Raw genomic sequence first — 13,710 nt, 5'->3', positions numbered from 1 at the left:
CAGGACAGGATCTACTAGATCTCAGTATGTGCGAAAGTGGACAAGATGTTGTTACTGGTGTATGTAAAAGTACTAACACCATCTGAAAGCATCTTCTTTGTCTCGGGAGGATAGCTCAGGGGCAACGTGCTCGCCTTGCCGAGCACCACAGGTTCGATCCCCGGGTCCGCGCTTAGAAACCTCTGGGTATTACCGAAGAACTTGGTTAATGGCCAACACTTCACTCGGGCCGTTAACTTGGGCTGCTGAACCGTTACCACCCCCCCGTTTCAGCCCTTGGAACGGGGGCTTAATGCAACATTAATGCTGCTGTACGGTTATGCAGTTTAACCCTTGGCTCATCTGCTGTCTTGAATTTCTTTTGTGTGTTCTGTGCATTGCCGAGTGGACCTCGCGTACCACCTCTTAGTGGAATGACAGCCGCCGTACCAGCATTTCACCAGATTCTCTGCCAAGTTGCAGCAGAGGCTTGTGGCTGAGTTTCTTGATTTCAGCAGTCACATACGGGGACCATGGCTCAAAGGGACACTGAGGCAGCCGCCTATTCTCAACATAAGTGGCCCCTTTAAAGAGGGGTGGGCAGTGTAACACCTGTGTCCCAATGCCTTTGATCCCTGGCAAGGTGGGAGATCGGGAGATCCCCTGTGTACCTCCTTCATGCCCAGCATTACACAGCAGGTGGAGCAACCCAGGCACAGAGGGCCCCCCCTCAACCACGATCCACAAGGCACAGGTAGGGATGTTGTCATAATTCGTAGTTGACTGTTGCCTTTCTTCCATATACTGCTCCTATCCTGCCCACTATGCAGAGTCAAGGAGTTGTACTCTGATAAAGGATTGGGGATGAGGACGGGAAGTAATAACAGGGAAAGGCCCACGTGTGCTGTGCGTGCCAGCTTGCAAGCTCCCTTTGTTCTTCATTAAATGTCCTTGCTGCTCCACATCAATCTCTTGTCCCGCCCCCTTCACAGGAGCGACATCCTGCAAGTATGGAGGAAAGAGGACTATGCACTAGACGTGCATTCATCCCAAGGTGAGGACCCCTTAATGAAGTGGGAAACACAGGCAGCTGGAGGTGTGAGTGGAGGGGGGTCTTCAACTATGGCAGTGCTTCATCCAATCCACAGGCAGTTTAAATACCAGTCGTCCTCGGAATAATTGGGGAGCTGATTTTTGGTCCACGGTGTCCTTGGATTCCAATGTAAAGAGACTGTATGATCCATGCTTGCAACCCGCTTGATGTACATCGCTTGCATTACAAACCCTACGGATTTAAAATGCTATTATCAAAGAAACTTAACTAGTCTAGCAGTGTTATTTCACAGAAAGACCCCTTGTATGCCTCATGGCACACCCAGGTAGGTGCTTGTGGTCGTTCTACTCGAGGACAATTGATGGGCTCAGTGCTGTTGCACATAAAGTAGGCAGCAGCTGCAGGGCGGAGACTCAGGACGGGCATCACCCACACTTCATGGCTGTTTCTGTCTTCACCTCCACCGCAGGCTCGCCAGGCCGCCCCTTGCATCCTCTTCTTTGATGAGCTGGACTCCATCGCCAAGGCCCGCGGCGGCAGTGGCGGGGACGGGGGCGGGGCTGCAGACCGTGTCATTAACCAGATCCTGACCGAGATGGACGGCATGACCAACAAGAAGACGGTGTTCATCATTGGAGCCACGAACAGGTGACTTCTCCGGCCTGCCCATGTGTGAGGTCACAGTATGTTTTACCTGTCACTTGTGCCCTGTGAGCATTCGTGGCGCCCACGCCAGTTATTTTGAATACTATGGGGTGGGTATTAGGTTGGGTGTGAATGATTTTTGTGTGACATGCTTTCAGATAGCAGCAACATCCCACCCTTGCCCCTTCAGCAACAGCTTAGCCATCACTTACCCTCAATCACAGACCATCCCACCCCTGGCCGCATCCACAAATCTCCCACCCGCCAAATAACCTGCAGTCAACATATTTGAGTGGGGAAACGTAGGCCGCAGCTGCCTTATTAGGCAAGCGTCATCGCGCAGGTGACGTGCACGTCACAGCTTCAGGATTGTATGGTGAGGCGGCGTCCTAGTTGTGCCCTGAGTAAGGACTAAGTAGCTGTACTTTGATGGATAATGGGAATCCAGCCTACTCAGGACTCTTAAATACTAAAGCAGCGGTTCGTTTCGAGCAACATTGCATGCGTGCTGCAAAAAGTAAAGTCTTGGACACAGGCAAACTCACTATGTCCCCAGACCCCTGAAACACGGTTTCAAAGCTGCTTGCCTCACCGCCTCCTCGTGGCCCGAACCCCAAGAGAAGAAGAGGGAGGGAGATCGAGCCCCAAGGGTACGACCTGACCTTTAGAGTGAGCTGCCTGATGGGTAAGCGCACTGATTGCCAGCTAGAAATGCTACCGAGAGAGCTGGGACAGCTGATGCCGGTTCACTACCACACCTGATGGCAGCCATTTCCAGTCCTCTCTGCTCGTGCTGCTTAGATGTCTAGTCTTACAAAGCCCCACCCGCCTTTCAGTGCTGTTCCAACTACAATAGATTGTTAACGTAACTATGCAACTTTCATTCCTTATTGCATGTTGTTTGGGATTTACTTCACATGCATGTTGAGGCTTTAACCCTTTGTAGTCCTCTTTTTGCACTATATCGTAACCTTGCTTATATAGTAATTCTTGGTTTTCATATAACATGTTTACAATTAGTGAAGATCTAAAATGGAACACACCTTGCCATTGTATTGATCTGAAATGTGTACTCATTCCATGTCATTAGGGATTAAAACCCTCAAATGTGGGTGTTGGTGTATCCATTATATAATATTAGATCTACTCATTAGTGGATCACGTTCTTTCTGAAGAAAGAGATCTGAAATCATCCAATTTCTAGAAGAAGAGTTACCAATAACTGCATCTGAGTATGATCTCAAAGGCGTGTCCCCATTTCCAGGACTGTTCTGGTCCATTTCCATCTCTCTCTCACACACAGTTCTTTCTCCTCGTTATCATGCATAGACTCTTCTATTACGACCGGTCCAATTACCACAGCAGAGGTAGTTCTTCTGTTTAGTCATCTTAGTTTTGTTTTTCTCTTCTTACTCTTTCCCTCATTATTTCTATTTTTGCCTTTTGGTTGTGATTGCAATTTCTCAGGTGCGATCAATACTACTGGGTCATCATTTAAGTTTGTCCTGGTACAACCAGCGTCAGCACCCTCCTGGTCCAAATAATCGGAGCAATGAGCCTCCATCCCACCATTAGCCTCTTGGCCACTGTAGCCTCTTGGCCACTGGTTGTACGTTTGATAAGTGGTATCTTTGGATCCGGGGTGTTAAATTTGTTTCATACCCTCCAGATTTGTTTTCACTTAGTGCTTCAATTTTTAATGAAGCAATTTGATGTGTGGAATTCTGAGATAGTTTGTAGTACAATGTAACCAAGCGCCTTAAACACCAAAGGCAGAACTTTTAAGGACAACAGCGTCGGCATCATCTCTGTGTCGTTAGATAGCTTAAGGCTATTACTAACGTCCAGTGACTCATCAAGTTTGTTTTCCAAAAAATGACTTAGTGAGGTTAGTTGGGGAAATTGCGGGTCCTGCTTCTTGTAGTACTTTCCCAATTTTGGATCCTTCCTCTTGGAAGGAACCGTCAGTGTCTAAGTGCCAGTTTTGAATCAAGATCGATCCCTCCAATGGGAATTGCATTTTCTGGAACGCCTCCTGTTTACTTTTATCTAGACACATAATCGCCCATCAAGCTCTTTATTGGGATCCGCATCATCCCCTGAAACGTCCTTACCTTTCTTAGAGATGAGCTGTTCTGGTGCTGAACTAGCCCCATCTTTTAGCTCAGATGACACATTTTTCTTATGAAAACAATGGGCCTCATTATGAGTCCAGCAATGGGGACCTACCGGGGCATTACAGCCCCAGCGGTCCCGATAAATGGCCATTGCCGGGTGCCGGAAAATATTACTCCACATTTCCATTTGACTCCCATAGGACTCAATGGGAATGGGGAGGACGGATGCACCGGCACCATTAATAATGGTGCCGGTGCATCCGTCAAGGTCTGCGAGCGGATGCCGTTCCGCTCGTCTCGTCTGACCTGGCGGGCAGAAAGGCCCCTGCACGCAGACCTTGTAGTTTTCTGGTCCGGTAAGAACAGTGCCGGTAGCTAACCGTCACCATTGTTACCGGACCCGCAAACTTGTAATGAGGCCCAATGTGTTATATTTTGGGCCTCATTACGACCTCGGCAGTAGCCATGCTGCTATTGGCGGCATGGCTGCCGCCAAAATCGCACCCGGGTCTGGGTTCCCAGAATGAGGAATTACCGGGCCATTCCGAGTTTGGAGGGCCCGGTAATTCCTCCCTCCAAGGACCCGGACCCTCGCCATTCCCATTGCAACCCCCATAGGGCTGAATGGGAATGGGAGAGGGAGCAAACAACGGGCTGATTACGAGTAGTTTGCTCCCTCTTCCCCTCGCGGGACCCGGTAAGCACGCCTGGTTTTACCTCGTAATGTGGCGGAATGGGTTTAACGGGTCCGCTTCCTTTTTGCTAATATGACCTCTGACTTTCTGATGTTGGAGAAGATATCTCTGGTCTCGTAATCTGGGCTAAATGTACAGAATTAGGATCCCACAAGAGCACAATCACCTTTATTATGCCAGCATAGTGTCTAAGGTAATTTTGTTTTGCTGTGCTATGGCATACTGCTCATGAGTAATCAATGAGAGAGGCATGGTGATGTAATTAGTCATGTTCGCCAGAAACAAGGACAACTTCAAGATCTTATCTCTATTCAACTTGTTCCCATCCATACTCTTTTCTTACTTGTGAGAGATGGCAACTTGGGGGCATGCCTGAGGGCATGTAAAATATATGAAAACACTTCCTATCCACCTGCACTATTGTGATTATCAAAAATGTTACTTGTCCTTTTGATAAGGGGTTCTCATTTGCCAACTCTGGTTATGCTACTTGTCATAGGTCCTATTTTGTGTGTGGGATTTCGACCTACAGCTAGATTGGAGTGGAAGTTGTTATATGAGATATATTTTACATGCCCTCAGGCATGCCTCCCAAGTTGCCATTTCTCACAAGTAAGAAAAGAGTATGGATGGGAACATTTCAATGATAGCACGGGATGCCTGTAGTGGGGGCCAAGTTGAGTTGAGATAAGATCTTAAAGTTGTCCTTGTTTCTGGAGAATTAGGCAAATTACATCACCATGTCTCTCTCATTGATTACTCATGAGCAGTATGCTATACACGCCCTAGTACAGCAAAACAAAATGCCTTAGACACTATGCCGGCATATAAAAGTGTCTGCGCTCTTGTGGGATCCTCATGCTGTACATTCATCCCAATTTATGATACCAGAGACATCATTTCCAACATCAGAAAGTCAAAGGCCATATTACATAAAGAGAACACTGCCACTAGAGGGTCCCTACGGCCCTTGCTTACTAGTGGGAGATTCCTTAATGCATGGCTGTGGGTGAAGACTGTTTGGAACGCTGTGAGTGCTAAAGCACAGAGAAGCGGATTGACCGTCTGCCTGTTGTGGGCCTAGAGACCAACATAATGACGTATGTGTTAATCATGATGGGATCTGCGGAAAGGAGCACCCTTATACACAAGGCCAGGAATAGGTTGAGGATTTGGGGTGATCCCCTGTATAGTGCCTGTGGAACAGCATCAGAGAGCTGCAGTTGTCCCCAGCTCCTAGGGCTCCTCGTTCATCATCATAAGGCCCCCCACATCTGACCGTGCCACATACTTCCCTCCCTTTGGTCTCTAAAGCACCATGCTTGGCCTGGTACCCAAGGGAAAGTCTTGGGTTGTTTGCTTTACCCTGATTTGAAGAACAGAATAATTAATTCTGTGAGGTTTCATTTATGAATTCCTGGGGTTATTTCCAGATGTCCTGCAACCCTACCACTCCTTTGGGCCAGTCATTCTGGGCTCCGCTATGAGTTGTCTCTTTTGGGCTGTGAATCGTTGGAACTGTCGTCCTATTCTGTCCCTTCCTGTCTATGTATGGTGAAAAAGAGGGCAGGTCTGTTCCCTGAATTATCTTCCCCAGTAAGATGGGCATTCCAGCAGCTTCCACCAAGATCATTTTTCACCTCAATCGACTTCCAGGTCCACTTGTGCCTTTGTGCATTTTTGGTGGTTGATATGTGTGTCTGTGTGTGTGTGTATATATAGTGTTTGTTTGCATGTGCAGTGCTCATTTGTATGAGTGTGAATCTACCATCCTACTATGCTCACTATTTTCTTTCCTGCTGCTTTACTTCTAAGGCCAGACATTATTGATCCTGCCATCTTGCGCCCCGGCCGCCTGGATCAGCTTATCTACATCCCTCTGCCCGATGACTCCTCCCGTGTGGCCATCCTAAAAGCCAATATGCGCAAGTCTCCTGTGTCCAAGGTAAGTGTCTATTCCTCCTCTGGTTGCGCTCACATGGCCTTCTTTTGCACCTCATTCAATCATCTATATCCCTTACTCCCTTGTATCTCTTGTCGTCTCGTCCACTGCCTCTGGCATCGTCCAAGCTTTTCTTCATCTCATACCTTCCTTTTCTGCCCACAGGACGTGGATTTAAATTACCTCGCCAAAATAACCAATGGCTTCTCCGGTGCAGATTTAACAGAGATCTGTCAACGGGCCTGCAAGCTTGCCATCCGCGAGTGCATCGATGCAGATATCCGCCGGGAGAGGGATCGCCAGTTGCATCCAGAAACTGCCATGGTAGGAAACCCCCCAAATGTAACCTGTGACTCCTATAGGGTTCTTCGGCTATGCTTATTTGTCCTAGTGTTAGCAACTGCTCATAAATGCAGCTAAGGTATGACACACCATGCCCTTATGCCACCTGTTTCCCACAATTATTTTTTCGTATGCAACCTCCTGTTGTATTGTCTCATACCACTCATGTAGACTTCAAGTTTCGGAAAACTCATGTCTGTGCATCCCATACTATTCCCAAAGACTTTAATGGCATCATCCTCTCGTCCCAGAACCATCTGCAACAGCCATACGCATATATAATATTTGACCTCCAGTACAATTTCTGTTATGTTATGGGTACAACGTTGTTACATCACCAGTATATTTTTTGATGAGTTTTTGGATGAAACTGTTTCTACGAAAAAACAAATTGAAAAATATAGGGGGCGGGGATGGAGTAAGGGGACATAAGGAGTGGGGGCAATAGGGAGTAAATAATAGGGGAGGAGGAGCTTGGGGAAACCCCCCAAATATGTATACAAAATGATGATACATTTTTTTATAAAAATATTTTCAGCAAAAAACTCATCGAACAATAACTTGGGATGAAAGAAAATAAAACCATGTTATGTTATGTTAAAAGAGTTGTAAAGCGCAACTGTAACCCAAAGGTGCCCTGGCGCTAAGAAGGCCCCTCACTGAAGGAGGACCGGACAACTGGCAGAAAGAAAGGCAAGAGGGAAAACTATGATTATGCTGGCGGGTGCCGTTCCGGTGGGCGGAACAGTACCTGCCTGCAGACTGTCACAGAAGCACCGGAACCTTTAACCTTTATTAACAGTAACGTGCTTAACAGTGCTTCCATCATCCTCATTCCCATTGAGTCCTATAGGACTATAGGACTATAGGACTCAATGGGAATGGGGATTTACGAAAACTGCTGCCTGACTTACCGGACCGCCAAGTCTGTCAAGTCAGGCGGCGGTAAATCATTACGGGTCTGGCGGCTACCTGCCGGTTTTACCGGCACGGTTACTGCCAGACCCATAATGAGGGCCATTGCCTGATCGGAGGAAGTAAACCTCTGTACATAACTCGGTGCAAAAAAATAATTGTTACAAAGTAATTCTGTTTTTGAGTTAAACATATTTTTCTGATGTTTGTTAATCTGCTTAGAATCACATGCTGTGCATAGTTCAACATCCAGTGGTCACTGCAGAGTATTGCATCTTGTTTTTCGTAGTCGAAAAGGGGACGTCGACATAGGCGTGTCTGTAATACTATCCCTATAGTGACGTGCAGTGTACCCAAAATCCCTCACGCGTCGAGGTCCCTCAGATTGTTTTTTTCCGCCCCGAAATTGGTCGCCTTAATGCAGAGCTCGTCAGAGAGAAATTGCAAAACATTCATTCAACCTTTGGTCGTTTTCCTTTATATATTACGATAAACCGAACCCTCCTTCGACGGCGAAGCTGTTTCATCGCCGATTAAGAACTTCGACGGTGGTGATTTAGACGGAGGCGATCCTTCAGCGCTGCCAAACGCGTGGCCCAGCCTCGCCGGCCTATACAGTAGGGAGAGCGGCGGTCGCAGGACATTTCTGTTTCTTTCTAAGAATGCCTTTCTCTTTCACCCCCCTTTCCTTCAGGGTCGTTATCACATTTAACTGTATCCACAGCTATGGAGAGGACTCCTTTTAGATTTTGCCCGTGCTGCAAGGGCAAATTCACGTGGAAGAATAAGCATAAGTGGTTTAACCATTGCTTACCCCTCGACCACAACGAGGACGGCTGTGCGGCCTGTAAAGTTCTTCACGCAAAGACCTTAAAGGACCGCAGAGTCAAGAGGTGGGCAGCCAACGCTATGTCTAGAGCTGATTCCTCAACCGCCGCCGCCGCCGAGTGTGACGTGGACAGTGATAACACTACCTCCGTATCAGAGGTTGTAGACCTCTCTAGGGAGCGATCCCGCTCGTCAGCGTCTGTCCCCGGCCCAAAAAGTTCGGCTTACGCCCTTCTTATGGTGATGAACACCCCAGCGACACTGACGCACACAAGAAACATAAACATAAACACACAACCCATGGCACTTCTTCGCCGATGACGAAGAAAGCCCTAGCGCCAACAGAGACGGCGGACCTGGCGACCTTCGCTGACCGTAAGGGTCGCAAGCCCTCCCGGAACCACCTACGTGACCTGCGACTGGGCCACCCTCAGATAATGGCACTACCACCAAAACAAATGACGACGCGCCTCGTAAGAGAGCGCCCGTCGGCGACAAGGCCTCAGCACCTCCCAACATGATGCCAGTTGAACCCTCGACGGACAGTTTAGTCGTTGAGAGCTTAGCACGAATAGTCTCCACTGATGCTCAGAGACGGGCAGCGAAGGATTCGCCGAGCCCCGCTCACAAAGCCAGGGAGACGCCGAGACAATAGGATGGCAGACAGGACCCTCCCCCTACATCGAAGAAGACACATAGCCCACGAGAAGGCTTCTCAGAGGGCGACAGGAGTTTATCTTCAATGCTGTATGAAAGAGCTAGACGGCTACAGGCGGAAGACCTTCCCTTTACGCCTCCAGACCGTTCTGGATTACCCCAATGGACTTTAGAAAGATTCCAATAATGTATGGACAAGCTGGATATGTTCATGTCCACCCCTGCACATGTAACACCCAAAAGATCAAGAGAGGTACTTTCTGAGGACCCTAGAGCTAAATACCCTAGACTATTTAACCCACTTCAAGAGGGGGTTAATACATATGACCTCACTGAAGAAGACTCTCACTTCCAAGAGGATGAGGAGTTCCTAAATGTTGAAGATCAACAAAACCTAGAAGAAGAAGAAGGTTTTGAGGAAGACCCAGACTTTGGTGGGGGACCCAGATGGAGGTGGCTCACAGCCCTGGCAGCCCCCAGGAGCGTCGACAGAACAAGACGTTCTAAACCTGTCCTCTCCTCAAACCACACCAGTCAGAAATCCATCACCTGTAGATGACCAGCCTACTTTCAATGCGCTACTACGTAAAACAGCAGCACATTTTGAGATTGATACAGGGGAAATTACTCCTGAGATTTAGTAGAAAGAATCATCAAGAGGAAACCACCCACTAGCCAGGCCATTCCCCTTCTCGCCTGTCAAAAGGCAACTAATTCCATCGTTGTCAACACCTGCGTTGGTTAGAGGGGTCAACCCTAGAATTGAGAAACTGTTTAGTCCCTTACCCTCTGACCTATTATACATTAAGGGTCATTCTATACCTGAGTCATTGGTAGTAACAACCACAAGGAAGAGGGCAGGGGTTCCGTTATCTACCAGTGAAGCACCCCCAGACAAAGAGGGAAAGAATATTTAAGCCCTGGGAAAGAGGATTAAAGCCTCGGCAGCTTTTTCCACCAGAATTGCCAATAACACTACCTTACTGGCAAGCTATGCTGATGCCCAATGGGGAAAGTTACGCCAATACCTTGAAGTCCCTGAGCCCCTGCGAACTCGTTTGTTAGCCACTGTAACGGAAGGTACCCTGGTTAACCAGAGCATCATCAAAAACACACTAGATGCTGCGGAGACAGCGGGCCGGTCTTTAGTTCAAGGGATACTTCTCAAACGACACGTCTGGCTCCGGAACTCAGGTTTTAAACCAGAGACCCAGTCGTCACTCATCAATAAACCAATTAAGGATTCCAACCTGTTTGGTAAAGCTGTGGATGATGCGCTAGAGACTGCTAAGAAGGATTTCGATACCCTTAAGACTCTAGACCAGATCTCAAGGCCTCCAAATAAGCGAGGTTATGGCAACAGATGCTTTTTTCGAGGCCAAAGACAGAAACAACAACAACAACAACAACAATACTCCGCTGCAAGCAACTGGTCCTCTACTCAAGGAACCAGCGGTCAATACGCTCAGAGAGGACAACGTCGTGGCAAGGGAAGAGGTCGGGGCTCTACCCCTAGAGGCTCCCCGGCTACCAACACCAAATGACCCAAAAGTTCGGGTCCCCTCCCATGCGTCGCCTGTCGGGGTACGGTTAACATCTTTTCTACCAGCATGGGAGGGTATAACAACAGACTGATGGGTATTGTCAACTATAGCCCACGGGTACTGCATAGAATTCAGTCGGTCCCCTTCTTAAAGACCCCCAAGGGGAAGATGCCTATCACCAGAGCACCTCGACATCCTTCTTCAAGAAGTCCAGCTGCTACTAAAAAAAGGAGCAATAGAGGTCGTGCCTCTATCACAGGTAACGGAAGGTATTTATTCAGTGTACTTCCTTGTACCCAAAAAGGACTTAACCATGCACCCTGTACTAGATCTGCGCCCAGCAAACAAATTTGTCAAGTCTCAAAAATTTTGCATGGTGACCCTACAGGAGGTAATCCTCCTGCTTTCTCAGGGAGATTACATGACAACACTGGACATGAAAGATGCATACTTTCATATTTTAATGTTTCCAGCGCACAGAAAATACCTCAGGTTCATGAAAGAGGGCAAACACTACCAGTTCAAAGTCCTACCCTTTGGCGTAGCATCAGCGCCAAGGGTATTCACGAAATTACTGCCAGTGGCAGCGGCCCACCTGTGCAGGTTCTCCATCCCAGTATACCCTTACCTCGACGATTGGCTCATAACCGGGGATTCTTACGAGACATGCTTATCAAATACCCAAAATACTGTAGACCTTTTGTTCCAACTGGGCTTCTCCATCAAAGAGAAGAAGTCCAGTCTAGACCACAGCCAGGTCAAGCAATTCCTAGGGGCTCCAATTGGAACAAAGGACGGCCTTGTCTTTCCCTCCAAAGAGAGGGTCCAAAATATGCTGTCTTCAGATCCCTCAATATGTAGCCAGTCGAGAGGTGATGGTACGCAAAGCAATGCGTTTGCTAGGAATAATGGCGCCATGTATATATTTGGTACCTCACGCGCGACTGCGGATGCGCCCAATGCAAGAGTGGCTGAACAGCCAGTGGTGTCAGGCCAGCGGACAATGGGATGATCTAGTGGTGGTCTCGCAGGCCTTGGTTCTCTCGCTGCGGTGGTGGTCGAAGGAAAACCTCTTAATAGGAAAACCATTCGTCACCCCCGCAGTGGAAGCCCCTTCTCAACAAGATAGTGCACAAGATGCACCAGGAACCAGTTACCATGATACTAGTGGCCCCAATGTGGGCCCGACAACCCTGGTTCGTTCACCGAATGGAGATGTCACTATCCCCACCGGTGAAACTACCCTGCCCGTACAACATGCTGTCACAGGACAGGGGCAGAACGCTGCACCCATGCCCGCAGACCCTGAACTTAGCAGCCTGGCTCCTGAGGACATAGAATTTGGCCACTTGCAGCTTGCTCAGAGATGCATGGACATCCTTAGAGAAGCAAGGAAACCGAACACTTGTTACTGCTACTCCAGCAAGTGGAAACGATTCGTCATCTGGTGTAGGGGTAAAAGCATCAACCCCGTTGACTGCTCTCCCACACAAATTGTTCTATACCTAACTCACTTGTTAGACTCAGGTTTAGTCTTTAATTCTATTAAAGTTCACACTTTCCGCATACACTACGTCTCAACATAAAGTGTCTTGGTGGAAGGTTCCAGTTATTAAAGCCTTCATGGAGGGATTAAAAATAATCCACCCTACTAGTTCTAACCCAGCTCCCGGATGGGACCTAAATGTGATACTAACTAGGCTTATGGGCTCACCCTTCGAACCCATGCACAAAGCAACTCTTCAGAACATCACTGTTAAAACTGCATTCTTAATAGCTATCACCTCCATTAGAAGGGTAAGTGAACTACAAGCTCTCTCTATACTAGACCCCTTTGTAACAGTTCACAAAGATAAAGTAGTTCTACGCACACATCCTAGGTTTGCACCGAAATACATTTCTAAATTCCATGTCAACCAGTCTACAGAACTACCAACGTTCTTTCAAAACCCATCAAGATTGGGAGAAAAGAGCCTGCACACACTGGATGTACGCAGAGCGGTCATGTTTTATATGGAAAGAACTAAACCACTGAGAAAGACTAATCAGTTCTTTGTCTCGGTGGCAGCAGGAAGAGAAGGAGATGCTGTTTCAATATCCACTATTTCTAGATGGATTGTCCAATGCATCACTCTTTGTTACACTCTTGCTAAGAGAGAACTACCCTTCAAGCCAAGAGCACATTCCACTCGAGGCACTGGGGCTTCCATAGCCTTCATTGCAAATGTCCCTCTGGAGTCCATTTGCAAAGCGGCAACCTGGAGTTCTGTACACACCTTTACAAAACACTACTGTCTAGATGCCCATTCTAGATCTGATTCCCAGGTGGGACAAACAGTATTAAGACATCTTTTCTCTACTGTTCCTTCTCACAACCCACCTCCAACTCCGGATACTGCTCGCTAGTCTATGCACAGCATGTGATACTAAGCAGATTAACAAACATCAGAAGACAATGCATTACTTACCGTAAAAGCATTTCTGATGGTTGTATCTGCTTAGATTCACATGCGCCCACCCTTCCTCCCCGCTTGGATGGAAGGAACATAGACATCCTATTACTCCTCTCTCTTTTCTGTACTCACTCAAGTCTAGTAAGGCTCCCTCAGGGCAGAAAAAATACAAACAGAGGGACCTCGACGCGTGAGGGATTTTGGCAACACTGCACGTCACTATAGGCATAGTATTACGACGTCCCCTTTTCGACTACGAAAAACAAGATGCAATACTCCGCAGTGACCACTGGATGTCAGACTATGCACAGCATGTGAATCTAAGCAGATACAACCATCAGAAATGCTTTTACGGTAAGTAATGCATTGTCGTATTCACTGATAAAATACTCCCATTGGGAATTGAACTTCCATTTTTGGTCCCTAAAAAATCATTTTACTCCCAACTTTAAATAGGGAATAAAATACTCCCCCCTTTAAAATTTTATCTGGGGCACTGCTAGAAGAATGAAATGCAGACCTTGGTACAGCGCCCCTAT

At 47.6% G+C, this 13,710-nt stretch overlaps 1 protein-coding gene across 1 annotated transcript in view; it reads left to right on the top strand.

Annotated features, from left to right (window-relative positions):
* The window catches only part of LOC138447688 (transitional endoplasmic reticulum ATPase-like), a 297,423-nt gene that overhangs the window by 280,982 nt on the left and 2,731 nt on the right, over window positions 1–13,710 (top strand). The window contains exons 14-16 of the mRNA XM_069603959.1: window positions 1,503–1,681; window positions 6,306–6,435; window positions 6,598–6,756. Of these exons, the coding sequence (XP_069460060.1) occupies window positions 1,503–1,681; window positions 6,306–6,435; window positions 6,598–6,756 (468 nt within the window). The remainder of the gene's footprint in view (window positions 1–1,502; window positions 1,682–6,305; window positions 6,436–6,597; window positions 6,757–13,710) is intronic.

This window comes from Ambystoma mexicanum, chromosome 3q (assembly GCF_040938575.1).
Source record: "Ambystoma mexicanum isolate Mex_15411 chromosome 3q, UKY_AmexF1_1, whole genome shotgun sequence".
Classification (NCBI taxonomy): Eukaryota; Metazoa; Chordata; class Amphibia; order Caudata; family Ambystomatidae; genus Ambystoma; species Ambystoma mexicanum.
This window is presented reverse-complemented; position numbering and strand designations above follow the sequence as displayed.